General features: G+C 38.1%; 1 protein-coding gene across 3 annotated transcripts in view; it reads left to right on the top strand.

The window, feature by feature from the left end:
- Positions 1-16,009, top strand: part of FUT9 (fucosyltransferase 9) — a 108,671-nt gene that overhangs the window by 78,320 nt on the left and 14,342 nt on the right. For all 3 annotated transcript variants that reach the window (XM_054064058.1, XM_054064056.1, XM_054064057.1), the window contains one exon: positions 1,959-2,108. In XM_054064058.1, coding sequence (XP_053920033.1) covers positions 2,066-2,108 — 43 coding nt within the window. In that variant the 5' untranslated portion in view covers positions 1,959-2,065. The remainder of the gene's footprint in view (positions 1-1,958; positions 2,109-16,009) is intronic.

The raw sequence follows: 16,009 nt of genomic DNA on the forward strand, positions 1-16,009 counted from the left end.
CAAAGTGATTAGTGATATCCAACATGGCTTCACTAAGGGCAGATTGTCATCTGGACTTGTGCAAAGCATTTAACACTGTCCCACACAACTCTCTTGTTTCAAAATTGGAGAGATGTGGACTTAACAGATGGACCACTCAGTGGATAAGGAGTTGGCTGGATGTTCACACTCAAAGAGTTGTGGTCAATGATTTAATGCCCAAGTGGAGACTGATGATAAGTGGCATTCTACAGAGGTCAGTATTGGGACAAATGTTGTTTAACATCTTTGTCAGTAGCATAGATAGTGAAATTGAGGGCACCCTCAGCAAATTTTCCAAGGACCCCAAGCAGGGTGGTGCAGTCAAGATGCTGAAGGGAATGGAGGCTATCCAGAGGGACTTTGTCAGACTTGAGAGGTGAGTGTGCGTGAACCTCAGTAAATTCAACAAGGCCAAGTGCAAGGTCCTGCACCTGAGTCGGGGCAATTTGCACTTGCAGCCGAGAAAGCCAACCATATCCTGGGCTGAATCAAAAGAACTGTAACCAGCAGCTTGAGGGGGGCGATTCTGCCCCTCTACTCTGCTCATGCAAGACCTCGCCTGGAATACTGCATTCAGTTATTCAGGAAGGACATGGATCTGTTAGAGCGAGTCTGGAGGAGGGCAACAAAGATGATCAGAGGGCTGGAGCCCCTCCCCTATGAGGGCAGGCTGAGAGAGTAGGGCTTGTTTAGTGTAGAGAAGAGAAGGCTCTAGGGACACCTTATAGCAGCTTTCCAGTACTTAAAGAGGGCCTACAGGGAAGCTGGGGACAGGCTCCTTATCACAGAGTGTAGTGATATGATGAGGACTAGCAGCTTTAAGCCAAGAGAGGCTGTAGAATCTTCTTCTCCAAGATACTGAAAACCCACCTGAACACCTTCTTGTGCAAACTGATATAGGTGAACCTGCTTTAGCAGGGGGAGTTGAACTAGACAATCTCTAAGGTCCCTTCCAAATCCTACCATCCTGTGATTCTGTGATTATGAGTTTACAAAGAGCATAATCTTACAGATTTACAATAGACATTTTCAAAGTTACGATACAGAAAAATGGATTATAATTTGTAGCAAAATGCCACAATGGCACAATTCAAAAGTAACAGAAGTTAACATGGAACAGACCTTCGTAAATACATTTTTGTGTTTTGTAACTGATGTGTATCTGCCACAGTCTACTTTTTTTTTTTGCTCCGTTTTTTTTCAGTGCCATGCCAGCTAAAAAGCACTTGAAACTTCACTGAAAGTAATGAACAGATGAACAGAGACAGATAGTCTCAAAACATATGATATACAAAGGGAGAGGAAATGTAAAAATTATAGGTATATCAGATCGGAGTGTATTTATCTACTCTGTTCTTCCTCTGTATCCATCGGTTCCATCCATCTCTTCTATATATCATCTCAAGACCATGAACTGCCTATTCCAGGCATTCAAGTCATGCTAAAATAGAGGTTGTATTTTACTAACCTAAAAAGCTTGGTGTCTATCAAAGAAAGTGTATAGCAATCTTTCAGATGGCCAAGTGCTGTGCATTGTAGTATTACCTGTATATGCCTTCTGTGAGCAAAGTTCTGACCTCATTGCCCTTATACATAAGTTAATAAAAATGATATGTGATTCATATGGAATGTCACAATGTCTATGCTGTAGGTAAGTATTAGATCTATGCCACATTACTGTTCCGTCTAAACTCAAAGCAAGCCACCTCTGCTCTGGGTTGTGTTTAAGGGCATCAGTACAGCCAGTCCTCATGAAGTCCTTGTTTGGAATTATTTGGAATATAAACACACCAAGGCTGTAATCTGATTATATGGACCTACCAGTGCTACAAATCAGAGTTCCCTCTGCAATCAGTACAGTCTACTTTGTGCACTTGACATGACATTGATATTAGGAAGTAATTTGATAGATCACTTTTCATTTTTTGTTTTTCCAGTCTGCTGGATCTCGTCTGTGCCAATTTGCAAGTCCAAAGCCATCGCAGATCCCAGTTACTCACCTAACAGAGGATGCAGTCAGTACAAGGGAGCCAGTCTTAATTACATGACAATTTCTGTACCTACTTTCAGAATACTATACAAAGAAGGTGAGTCTCCTTAACTCCATTTTATGTTTGAGGAAACTAAATCAGGCATGAGATTTGACTTGCCAGTGTCACTGTCACCTGTCCCACTACTCAAGCAAACCAGGTACAATGTCATCCACACTGAAAGTCTGTGAATCCTCCTAATAGGTCACTTTCATTTCCACTCTCTGTCAAAACTGCCATCATAGCTTCTCTTTTATGGGAGTCTAAAGTGTGCTTTTCTATGTAAATGGATGAAATGATATTTTAAATGTGTAAATGAGTTTACACCGAAATAAAACTCTCCCTGTTGGTCTAGAGGGAGATTTTATTTATATAAGACAAATCTTTCATTCATAGTAAAATTTAATACCAGCCCAGTCACTATGTTTTTCTCAGTTATTCTGAAAAAAAAAAGAAGCTTGTTTATAGGCAATAGCTCCGTCTAGCTATGCCTTAGAGATACCTTGGTATATCCAAACTTACGCTGTAACAGTCAGCAATCTTTTGTAAGCAATGTTAAAAACTGAATATTAAGACTTGACTGAGTATTAAGACTGAGAATCAGAAGAAAATCTGTGGAAGAAACTAGAATGTGAGTGGGGAGTACATGTGCATTTGGAAAGACTTGCTGCATATCGATGTCCTATTCTTAATAGGCAGGTGTAATGGATGGGTGTGAGGTTCTTGCCCAAGAACAGATACAAGATCTGAGAGCTCTGTAAGCATCCTGACTTCTTTTTTTTTTTTTGAACAAAATAAGAAAAGAGATGCTTTTAACTATTCATAGCGTAAGTAGATCCAAAACATTTCTTTTTGTTTCAGCATATCTTTCCCCAGCAGAATAAAAATTCTGCGTATTTTTGCACTGCCATGAAGTAAATCCATTCTCCATCTTTCTTCATGTTTTAGAAGTGAGGTCAGTGACTGGAGTTTCCAGGAGGTGCTGGCAAACCACAGGCATTGCTTTCTTTATCAAGTGGCAATTCTGTGACAACAGCAGTGCTATACCATTTTCAGGCAAGAGACAAGCCTAAGCAGGAGCCTTTATTTTGCAGGTGTCTGGGTCCTGCAGTACTCAACAGAGGAGGGGACTCTCTGCTACTGAAGTTCATTAATCATTTTAGGAGAAAAACAAAAACAACAAACAAACAAATAATGTGTGGAAAATAGTTTACAGCACATGCTAACTAGCATAGTTCTCACATGCAGTAGAACAGCATGGAAACATCTAATCAATAGAAAATTTCTCTAAATTATAGTGGTCATCCTGTGACAGTAATAGAGCTAGAACAGTTCAGACCATATCCATTTCATATCTCAAATAAGTTCTAAAATACAGATACTCTGGGCCTACTCAGTTGATAAATCAGCTCATAAGAAGCATTGCAGACAACTGTATTCGGCATAATTTTGCTTCAGACACAAAGTAATCTGCAGTCATATTTCAGATCCATGTGGCATCAAAAGAAAAAATTTAAAAAAAATTATGAAAAGAGCATTTATTTGAGACTATTTCAAACCTCGCACATTAAAAGTTCTCTGCCTTGAGAGAACAATAAGTGAGTTCTGTAAACCATATTGGAAGTATTAAACAGTGAAAGTCAAGAGCTGCTTTCCCACAGTCCCATAATAAGTTTTGCTGTAAATAGTACTGTATTTTTTTCATCTTAGTTTTTGGGGTTCGCAAGGTTATTTTTTTAAAATTTGCCCTAGAACTGTGATTCCTAGAAATGTAATTCTTCGGGAAAATGGAAGCTGTGTATTCACAGTTCTGGGCTACCCAGAAATCTAAGGCTTCCTGGGTTTAGGCTTACCATGCAAGTGAATAAAAAACAACTAGTGAAAATGTGTATTTCAAGTCTATGTTGTGGGAATTTTTTTTCTGTGAATTGCATGTATGCAAGCATACAGGAAAAATACTGACAGCCATAAATTATATTGTTTTGCTTCTTTACCTTCTTTCGATGTTATGGGATTCCAGGAGTGAGATGCACTGGAGTCTGGCAGTTCTTATTCATAATTAATTGCTCCACAATAGCTACGTAAGTCAGAGCAGTTCACAGCAATGTGTACTTTTCTGCCACGTTCAGCTGTTCAGAGCTATGTTCTGCAGTGCAGTTGGCATGTTGAACAAGCTGAGATTATTTAGAGATGTTGTTCTACTGCTTGATTGCCATAATGATACTTCCCTCATCAGAGACATTTTGACTGGAAATCTGCAGTATGAGTCACAAAGGACAATGTTGATGTAATTAGGATGCTAAAATGACAGTGACAGAGTGTTAGTCAAGGGAATGGCGTTCAAATACTGGGTTTCATACTTTGTATTTACAATGGAAATATACTTTCAGACTTAAGAAGCAAGGTAGCAAACATCTGCCACAATTATTATGGAGAAAGCGGGTCTTATAATTCAAGGAGTAACAACAGTTTTCAAAGTTGTAAATCAAAAGGCAAAGTGCCAGTGACCGAGGACCAGGAAAGCCCAAATTTGTGGAATACATGCCTGTATCCTTTTTCCTGTTGAAGAAAGTCCATCTATTACCCTTCTTCAACTCTCCATTTGGAATCATTTTGCTTAGGAGGATTTTCCATTAAAGTCAAAAGACAGAGGGCTAAGAATTGCCTTCACTGTATCATTTATTTACCAAGCTCCCCTTGTGTTGCTTTATCTATATGATTTTTCTCCTCAGCAGCTACAGCAGGAATGATTTTAGTGTGCTGTATAGTTTATATTAGTTATTCTCTATATCATTCTGTGGCTTTTTTTATTATGCTGCTTTTTATGGCATTAAAGCATGAACTGTTTGGAGTATAGACATCTTGGTAGCTTAGTGGTCATATTTATACTGCTTAGTGGTCGTATTTATACTGCGACCAACCATTAGGGGAGCACCAAGAGCAGTGGTTACGAATTGGTGAGGTAAAAAACCATATTAGAAGTGAGGCCCAGTATGGAGCCCCACTAATCATTCGAGCAGGACTTGTGTCAGCAGGCTATCAGCAGGGCTCTGGCACCAGCATACCAAGCAACATGGGAAATGTGACTCGGTTGGTTCACAGCAGTATCATTTGGCTGCAGCATCGTCACCTGCATCCAGACTCTTCCAGAAGGCCTGAGAAGCAGGGCAGGGAGGTAACTGGAGCTGAAAGCAGACAGAGCTGAACACAGTTGGAAGGACATAAAGCCTCTTCTTTCAAATGAGGCATCTACACGGTAATCTACATGAAGCCTGCAACCACAGGTACAGAGGATATGTGCAAAACACCAGCGTTATAACCACATTAATGGGATTTTAATTCATGCTTATTAATTGGACCAAGGTTTCACCTGAAAGCATCAGTGATCTGGATCCTGCAGATGTTTTTAATTCAGAGTGTCTGCTGGGGAACGAGAAATAACTCTAGTAATGAATGATGAGCAGAGTGAGGCTGGTGTGAAATGCACGTAAGATTAAGAAAGAAGTCTGCAGGAAATGTGAGGGATATAATACATGCTGTACCATGTCCCCGTGCAAGTAACTGTAGCACCCTTAGTCAAGTATACACTCGTAGGTATGGAAATTAATTCTGCATGGCAAATAAAACGGTAAAGCCACGGTTCTTCAATTCTGAATCAATTTTAAATGACACAGTAGAATGTGTATATAATATAAAATGTCTTTAACAAACAATGCTATAACACTGTCAAGAAACTGCCACTATTCTTCAGCCTTTACTCTGGGGAAATCTGAAGGTCCTGTCTGTCCTGAACACACTTGAAGTCCTAAGGCTACCAGTCCCTTATCTGGTACTACTGGTCTGAGCACTGATAATCTTTCCCCTCTCTCAGAGGAGCAGATTACCTGAAATAAAAATTCACTGCTTCCAGTTGCTTTTCTCCCAGCCTTCTCATGGCCTTTATTCAAGCTATTTCCATTTATGTAATAACTATTCCATTTATAAATAACTGTATTTATAACTATTGGATTAAAATGCTGAGCCCTATCAAGAACAAAATCCTGTTGGAGTGCTTTAAAACAGACAAATACATAGTAAAGACCAGACTGTAAATGAGGAAGAAGGACAGGGAAATCATTGACAATATTAATTATTTAGTTCAGTAAGTTGTTATAATGTTACTAGATCTGTGAGTTTTCTCTAATTGTTGGTCATTCTGAGACATGGAAAAGGTGTGATGTTGCCCCCAAAAGGAGCAAAGCAAAGATGGAAACAGGGTCAAAAGATGAAGAAAAGGTAGCCTAAAATTAGAAGGGCGGGGGGAAGAGACAGCCAAGAGAGTGGGTTGAAGCTGTTCTCAGTAGGAGTAATGATGTCTGAGACTGAGACCATGAGGCTTTCACCACGGACATCCATTTGTAGGGGTAAGTAGTATAGTACCAGCGTGGAGACTGAACTTTTCATAACGTATCTCAGAGGCATTGCACATGTGCACATTACAAGTGTAAGCTCTTCGAGGGAGATCATTCAAGGCACCCTTTTATAGAAGTTTAGGGGCAATTACGAAGCATGGTACTTCTCTGGGTGCTTGCTATTAGAGCAACAATTGCAGGACTGTCTCTTGCTGGATTGTCTCCTGCTGGAATCTACTAATCACTCAGGCTATGTCTGTATTGAAGTGAGACGTATTTCTTCCACCCTTGTTCATTTTCCTTTAAAAGGTAATTCAGTTGTACAGCTCAGGAGAAAGATGTGATACCGTTGTCATACCCCATCCTGTCAGCATGTGACAGCATGTACCTGTCCTCTAGGCTTGACAGAAGATGAGAAATCTTCTGGCTATTAAGGGTATCATCAATTGATAGCTGGAATGATTCCTCATTCTCTACAAATTTTTTTTGAAAATGTTCTCATTTTGCTATCAGGGCAGAACTGAAATCTTTCAAACCCTCCCTAAGGAGTTCCATGGGTATTAAAGCAGCCGTGGACTTCCTTGAAAAGTTATTGAAAATCTGACAAAAAAAATCCCTGAGAATATGTTAACGAACCCAGCATTCTTAGATAAGTTTTTGTTTTGACAAACTGGTGGCAGACAAAAAACCCCATATATTAAACATTTTGTGATCAAGTGTCCGTGAGCTTTCACAGATGAAAATATAATTTTATGCCCAATGCATCAGAATCCAAAATAATTTAAGAATCAATGTAAGGAGAGAGAATAGGAAACAAAGAGCACTTAATTCATCTTGTCCAATATAAAAAAAAGAGTCGTTTCCACAAAAGTTTATCGTTACTGTTCTGTAAATCTGAGTTTGTCCTCACGTAGCGGAGAACAAAAGCTTATACACTGCAGGAATTTTCGAAAGAAATAAAAAATCTTTCCTCTGAGTTTCAAAGAAGAGCAGTGGAAATATTTCTGTGTTCTTAGGTTTTGTAAATCAAGGTATTCCAGACCTGAATGCTGTGCCACACGTGCCTAATCACTATCACTTTTATGTAATTTCCCTTTTATGTGGCAGATAAATAAAACAGTGGTGTAAAATCCCAATGGAAAAATAAATCTAGCTAAAGCAATCATACTATAAACACATCAGCTCTGCAAAGCTCTGTCTTGCTTCCCTGCACAAAATGACAATTTAAAATATCTTTCCAGAAGTCTCCTGGGAGATTATCATATTTTATTTTCTACTTAGATAAAAAAAATATAAAAATCTTTCAGAACCTATTAAAAGTCTCCTACTGAAATTCTTAGAATTCAGTTTTGCATTATACTCCAGTTTCAGAGTGGCTGAAATGTAATTTATTTCATTTTACTTTCATCAGCAAATGAAGGTCATCCATTCAAAACCAGCTTTTGCAGATGCACGCATTTCATTTCTTATCATCTTAAATAACACAGAACTGCAGTCAAATTCCAATATCTGTCAATCGCACACAAGTTCTGTTAAGTGATCTTCTACTTTCCACTTAAATGCTTACACCGTGGACATTGAAAAAATGCTTGCTTGGCATTCAAACACACAGCTTAAAGCAGAAAGACTTCCTTTAAACTGTAAGAAATTTTCTAAATATTTCATGAGTGCCTGAAAAACTATATTTTCCAGTTAATATTACATTATTTGGCATCTAGAATAAGTTTTCTGCATGTAGTTACACCTCTAAAAATCCAAAGTGACTCAATTTTTGAAAGTACTCCTTCTCTGATCTTTAAACATAGTCTTTCTCCTCATCTGTCATATCAATTGCTAATAACAGATGTCTTTGGGAGCTCACTAGGAACTACAAACACACGCAGAAAGAACTCTCAGAGACACTAGCTATGCTAATGTACTATTAGACATACAGCTAATATGTCAAGCTATTTCTGTTCCTTTGACAAACATACCAGATCTTGGCATATTTTACTGTTGGGATTACAAAACAGCATCAAGCATAGTTAATTATTCTCGTGGCTTCGTTGCTGTGGTCATTGTCTGCATTAGTCACCTACTTCGGACCCATATTGCATTTCTGAAATTATTTCCCTGATGGTTCATTTCTTAAAGAGATTCTTAAAAGAAAAGCACAAACTATATTCTTTTCCTAGGAGTCATTAGTCTTTGTTTCAAAACTGTTCCCTGATACTCATGAGGATATTCAGCTCCAAAATAAGGTGAGGGCTGGACCACTCTGGGGTCCTCAGGCATGAACCCTGCCTGTGTTCAGCAACAGGGCTTCCAAAACAACCAGGCTGTGGCAGCCTGAAATGGTTCTTATGCTTTATAAAGGGACATCTACTTCATAACGTACTGTGTATATTTTCCTCTCCACTGCCAGTGGCCACCAGCAGCTACATCTTCTCTGCCGCTCCTTCACCATCCAAGAAATAAAATAAGTTGCAAATGTGTGCTTGAAGAGATTGACATAAGGTAGACATGACTTACAGCTAAGTTTTCAATCTCTGGTTTCTAACAATTTGAAACAAGCAATATTTTTATTCTAGTTGTTTAAAGAAGGTAAAATACATTCAGTTGATAAATACAATATATATGATATATTTATCTATTACATAAGCATACATTAGATGCCACCTGCTGTTTATCCCATAAGGAACACCAAAGACTGACCCCTGTGTTCATATGTATTCATACAATGCCTGCATTTTTCTGACTTGGCCAAACTTTCTGTAGTGGTAAATCAGTCTGCAGTATGAATACCAGTCTGCAGTATGAATACCACTCTGCAGAAGAAACCTTCTCTATTGCTGAAGGTCTCACAATAGGAGCAGATCAGTAAAAGCCTGTTCCTACACACAAGACAAAGGTACATTTTCCCAGCCAGGCAGTTAGTCTGAGCAGCGTTAAGAAACAAAATTGGATGTGCACACTCAGCTCATCCTCCTCTCATTCTCACATGCTGAAGAGAGCAAAACAAGCACTTTATGAGCACAGAAGTGTTTAAATAGAATAGTATCGTAGTATAGTTAGGGTTGGAAAGGACCTTAAAGATCATGTAGTTCCAATCCCCCTGCTATGGGCAGGGACATCCCACCAGATCAGACTGCCCAAGGTCCCATCCAACCTGGCCTTGAACACCTCCAAGGATGGGGCAGCCACAGCTTCCCTGGGCAACCTGTGCCGGTGTCTGACCACTGTCATGGTGAAGAAATTTTTCCTAATGTCTAGTCTAAATCTGCCCCTCTCCAGTTTATACCCATTCCCCCGGTCCTATCCCCACAAGCCTTTAATAATAATTTCCCATAATAAATTCCCATGTATTTTACTTACATTTTAATCTTCCCTTTTGGCATTGCAAAGCATAATTTCAGAACCATAAATTACAAAACCAGATGCTAAGGTATGAATTAGGAACCTGCACAGAATAACTCAAAAAATAAGCAGTAGATATATGGAAAAAAACTTTTAAAGAATTTATTCTAAAATGTCCCTAGAATTTTTTTTCTTTTAAGAGCATATACATAAATCTTAGGCCTTTGTATTGACAGTTAAAATTAACACACTAGAAAGAGCTGGTTGAAAACAATTATCATATTTATTATATTCATGACTCAAAACCTAAAAACACAGAAATCTTGAAAGAAACTGGGAATAAAAATTAAGCTGGTAATCATTGCTGACATAGAAAATGCAAAAAAGGGATAGAACGTGAATGAAAAGTAAATTGAATTTTAAGAATCCTTTATCTTTAAAGCTTTGTATTCATATCAACTATGTCAATAAACATGCTTGTTTGCCTATTAAAAACAATTCTTAAGTAAACCCACTCCATTCCCCCATGACATATTTCATCAGCATCCCTGGATGAGCAACTGCCTTTTCTTCCTTGCCAGAGTTTTTCCAAAAGTCCAGAGGCAGATGTCCCATCTCCATACATATATATACGGACATCTCATGCATCTCGAGCTGTAAATGATCTTCAGGATTGCAGCATTCAGCCTGCTCCTCTGTGTCGTGTTGAAAGAACAGTTTGAGAGCAATGCTCTTTTATGTCCTCTCTGACAAAAGGGTTAAAGTATATAAGAAAGAAAAAGAGTTTATTTCTCATATAATAGTAATCCCTGTCTCTACTTTCCACCTCCTCTTCCCATCTACTGCTGTCTGATTCAGTGCTTCAGTGAATTCAGTGCTCTGTTTCTTTCCTTCCTATTTGCCAATATGACAGTAGTGGTGGGTCCATTGCCTTCTGCACCTGCTGACTGTCAGAATGCAAAGCAGTAGTGCATCTCATTAGGACCACAGCCTCTTCCCACACCCAGCAGGCTGGGCAGTAATTTCCTATATATCCATGATCATATGTGTGATGTATGTAAGGGTATAGATACAAAGAAATATAAAGCAGATCCGATAAGAGAGACTAAGGAAATTTAAGAAATTCGGTAGCTTATAAATACCACATAAATAGCATGAGTGTATATATATTTGCATGTGTATGCATATATGTAAATATTTATTTATATATAAATTGTTGCATGCATGAAAACCGAGAAACACTTTCAATAGGTTATTAAATCTTTTCTAAGTTTATAGCTTATGTGGGCTGTGTATGTGTTGTGTATAAGGGAGAGGTTTTGTTATTTGTTACTTGTTCCAGCATTTATATTCCCTGAGCTCTGACTTGTGTCTGTCTTGCTGTCTCCTAGGTTGCCTTAGGTTTTTCATTTCAAAGTTAACTTTAAGCACAAAGGAATAGCTTTTGAGCTCTTTTTTCTCTCTTACATGTTTCTGCAATCAGCTGAAAGAGCAAATCCCTAACTATACTAAAATTAATAGAATGTTTTCCAGTGTTCCTGTGAGCAAGATTTTGTCTCTGACACTTCTTCTCTTTCAGCAAATCTTCAGCTGAAAGAGTTCAGCTTTGCTGAAAGAGTTTCGACTATAGTTCTGAAAAAAAGGATTGTATTTTTTGTTGTTGTACAGATCAAGGGGTTATTGACTTATATCTAATTAAATCTTCCATTTCCCTTTACTAACTTACTACAATCAAGAAAATTAGGACGTGTTTTCAGACACTCGAAACAAAGATACCTGCCAGAGATATCTTGTCTGAATAAAAATGATATAACTAATTTCTGCAGACATTTGAAGGAAAATAATTCTATCCTACAGACTCATCTGTTTTGATGTAAAATGATGTCATCATTGTCAAATACCTGTAAAAATCTTTATGATATTGTGGAAATTACTTTATCATTCTGGAACTTCATTTCCACCTTTCCTTTACTCTCCATAAGGCAGTTTCAGTAATAGATTTCTGACTGTGCTGTGGTAGAATTCAATTAATGTTTGTAAAAGTCCAAAAGATTCTTTTAGGAAGGCATTTCAAAGTGGAATTATTACTACAGCAGCACTTTATTTTGCTGGTTTAGTAATAGTCCTTTTAATGGTACTTTTAAATTCTAGTTTTTAAGTGTGTTTTATTAAAGTAGACCAAATGTCGTCTCGTGCTATAGGCATTGAAAACTATCTAGAAAGTTATTTACATTTAAATTAATGGAGATTAAATGCAACTCAACTAAATATAAGTAAAAATGATAGAACAGTCAGGAAGTCCTTCTACCAATTTGTTCTCTGCCCGCTATATGAGACTTGTTGTGCACCACCAGGCTCTGATTGCCCTGGCAAAACTGTGCTGTCCTTCATCATACCAGTATGATCATCAGTAAGATCAAGTTTTCCTAATATTATTATTATTGCTTTTGATTTCACTCCCTTTATGATAACTTATATATATTCTAGCAGAAATCCTATTTAGTTTGGCTGGGAGGGAGACTTTGTGGTATTTTCGTCTTTGTTTTGTGTGACATCGATCATGTAGACCAAAGGCTGCACTCAAATCCAGCTTGCGCACCAGGTATTACCATTGCTAGCCATTAGCCCAAAAGCCTCGTTAAGGTGCCTAGAGCACCTACTCAATGCAGGAAATTAGTTGGGCACCTAGGAATGGAGACACACAGCACAAGCAGTAGGAGAGGCTGCCAAGAAAAGAACCAGAGTATGTCTTCCGCCATCCCTCACCGAGACACATCCGGCACTCTGAAGGAGTGGGTCACCCTTGAATTTTGGAGCTGGTAAACCTCCTATGAGATCAGGGAACTAGCCTCTTTGTTTTATGAAAGGGAATTACACTTTTTGAAACACACCCAGAGGAGGATTTGCCCAGAACACAGATCTGGTTTTGTGATGTTTCCAGCAAAGGAGATTCAAACCCCCCCTGCCACTTCGCCTTCACAAGGTTGTAAACTGCACAGAGAAGGAAGTTGACTCCACCTTCTACTGCTGCAGATGTGCCTCTAGGCATAAATCATTAGGGATTCAATAGGCAAGAGATAGAAAGAGGTCAAGGGAAAATACTGGTATCTCCATTAGCAGCTAGGGACCAACTATGGAGAAAATGATTCTTTGCCTCTAATCCTAAATGTCTTCAAATATTTTAAAGGCAACAGCCATTTACACCTAGGAGCTAGGTAATCTTTAAGGAAAATTAAATATCTAGGTCTGAATCACTTCAGGCTGAAGTATGATTCATATTTGATAGGTAATATTTAACTTCAATTGCTGCATAAAGGAACTTCATCCTGTGTCTGTTTCTTTAAAATCAGACAAACAAAAAAACTGCTGCTACCACTGCATTTAAGATGGAGTCTGCTCCTGTGGGCACATCTGCATCCTCGGGGCTGAGAGCTAGGGGAATAGACAGTTTATCGATTTTTAATAGCTCTTCGCGGTGAAGAATGAGCCCCTTCTGGGGATGTGCTGGCACTAGGCTGCTAACTGCAGAGAATCCTGAAAGGCAAAGGGCCAGAGAGAGTTTAAACATGACTAGCATTTAGAAACAAATGAACACAGGTTTTTTAGAGTGGCAGTTTCAGAGCCAGATACAGGTATTTCCCCTGAGCCGTACTGGTAGTGCCTGTTACTGGTTTGGAGCTCCTTAGGACTTCAGGTAGCCTAATCAATCAGGAGTTTAGGTCTCTCATCAGTCTTGTCATCAAATTAGTCCTATGCATTTTTGCTAAGCTGTGTTAACTGCAGGAATTCACAAACTGTTTGCGAAGGCAACTGCCTGCCATCGTTTTTCCAGTGTCCTTAAAGGAGAGGAATACAGATTAAATAAAGTGCTGCTGACCTCATATATAGCTCTTTTTTCTCCCTCTTTTCCAATTTATTTCCCTTGCTCTCTCTCTTTCTCCTTGTACTTCCTCCTAGCTATCTCTGCTGACTTTCTTTAGAAAGTGTCTTTCTGAGTAAGATGGCTATATAGTGTCTTCCTTGTGTAGTAGAGGCAAATGAAAAATTTTTTCTTTCACCTGTTTAAATATATCTTTTTGATATGTACAGTAGCGTTGTACCAGAGAAAGACTGCAAAGTCTTAAGGCTGCAAACCTTAAGATGGGAAAAAGATTGCTTGGCAAGTTGTATTTCTAAGATAGAGTAAATAATTTTATGTTAACTTGTTACTCTAGTGGTAAAAATGTTATCAGTTCATTATGTAATTTTTGCTCTATTAAGAGTAGAATAATATATGACAGTAAAATCCAGTAACTGAGCATCAGGATGAACTGCTTTAAGTTTTAAACAAGCGTACAAAGAAGACAATAATGGGTAGCTTGAGTCTTTTCAAATGAAGTATGATCTCTGCACCAACTACTCATCTACTTTGTACATTGTACTGTCAACAGCTTATGCAGAATATTTTTCTTTCTCATATTCTAACCTTAAGAGTTGCTCTCAGAGGCACCAGTGGGTATGTTAAGCTGGAGAGTAGGTAGTAACAAGAAAACGTCTTAGAACATGTAGATGTTTGTAACTCCTGGAAGACTTTTTCAGACTATTTTTCCTTCAACCCATTGCTATTATGTATTTGCTATTTCTTGACTGAAGGATTTCTTTTTTTATTTTTCTATAGAAAAGGTCTTTTCAGTGACTTTTGGTTAAGCTTTGTATTTCTCAGCTCGTTGTACTAGTAGTTCCAGCTCTCTGTTCTTCCTTTTGTATTACATACAAAGAGACACTCCAAGAAATTAACCATTAGTTTCTCTCAACTGCAATTTTTTTTTTCTCAGAGAGGTGTGCAGTTTGAGAGATTTAGAGATTGTATTTTTGCTATTTTTATAATATATACTATCTAACATATATATTCTATTTAAAATATGCTTTCATTCTTGCTATTTAATGGTTTAGGGTTTGGGGGATTATGTTTTTGTTTCTGTTTATGTGTGCATATGTTTAAACTTCTTGTAATATTGTTATTAACTATTCTGAATATACTTTGTGTGAATCTTGCTCTTTATCTCTGGCATGAATAAGAAGCCACTTGGATTGGACTCTTAGAAGTCTTGTGTTCCTCTTTTCAGTATCCAAATCTGGCTAGTCTTTATAATGACTTACTAATTGATTTGCTGCAGCAAGACAAAGAACTTCATTTCAGAGTCCTGTTTAATAATCACCTTTTATGTTACACCTACCAGCCTCTCTCTTTGAAGCATTTACCACTGCCAAGACAAGTCACCTTGAAAACATAACTCTTGGTGTGCAATGGGAAAATGATTCGTGCTACTGTTCCTTTTCTCTGGTTGTCCATTAATTTCATGCCAATGTCCTTACACTCACAATTGCTGTGCATTACGTAGCTTACATGAATTGAACTTTTCCAAGGTGGAAAACAAACAGCCATCATTTTTGGCACTCAGCATCTTATAGCATCAAGGATTTGTATTCTCTATAAACAGAATCTAACCTGAAGCTCTGAGTTACTGGTGATCTCTTGTGAAAGAGAGCAGTGAGAACCTCAGCTCAATTCATTTAGAACAGGTAGCAGAACTTGGATGAGGACTCTTGGCCATCATTAGACCTCTTGACAAATACTTAGTATTCTTTATTCAGAATAGTCAAGAAATGTAATTTGGTTGGCTGTATTTCTAAAATCAATGTCCATCCTTCCATCCTGTTAGAGGAAAAAAGAAGGGGAAAAATAAGTCTTATTTTTAAAGACTATGAGTATATTTTAAAAAAATTTAAATAGGCCTTTAAATCACCTGTCTACTTCATATTCTTCCTGACTATTTTGGTAAATGCCATTCTCCCTTTGTACCATTGAGCAGACTGTAACACATTTGAACACTTCAGTTGCTCCCTTTTCTCTCTAGGGCAGTTGTTTCTCTGGCAACTAGTATCTGTAGCAGTTAAGACTGCAAGTTGAAGCAAGAACATTGACCTGTGTCCTAAAAAAACAACTACATAGTACAGATCCCAAACCCAGAGGCATAATGAGTTTCTTAAGGAAAAGGTGCTAGGTAGGCAGAGAAGTGAAATGTTAAGTAGAGATCAGATTATGAGGATTTTATGGTATTTTTAGAGGCCTCTCAGGCTTTCTTGCCAGGCTACAGAGCTGTCTCAGGAGTTATGCTGCCACTGGCAGAATCCTCAAGATCTATATATTTATATCTGGAAAAAAAAAGCAGCATTAAATCCCAGCTAAAA

The sequence above is a fragment of the Cuculus canorus genome, chromosome 3 (assembly GCF_017976375.1).
Source record: "Cuculus canorus isolate bCucCan1 chromosome 3, bCucCan1.pri, whole genome shotgun sequence".
Lineage (NCBI taxonomy): Eukaryota > Metazoa > Chordata > Aves > Cuculiformes > Cuculidae > Cuculus > Cuculus canorus.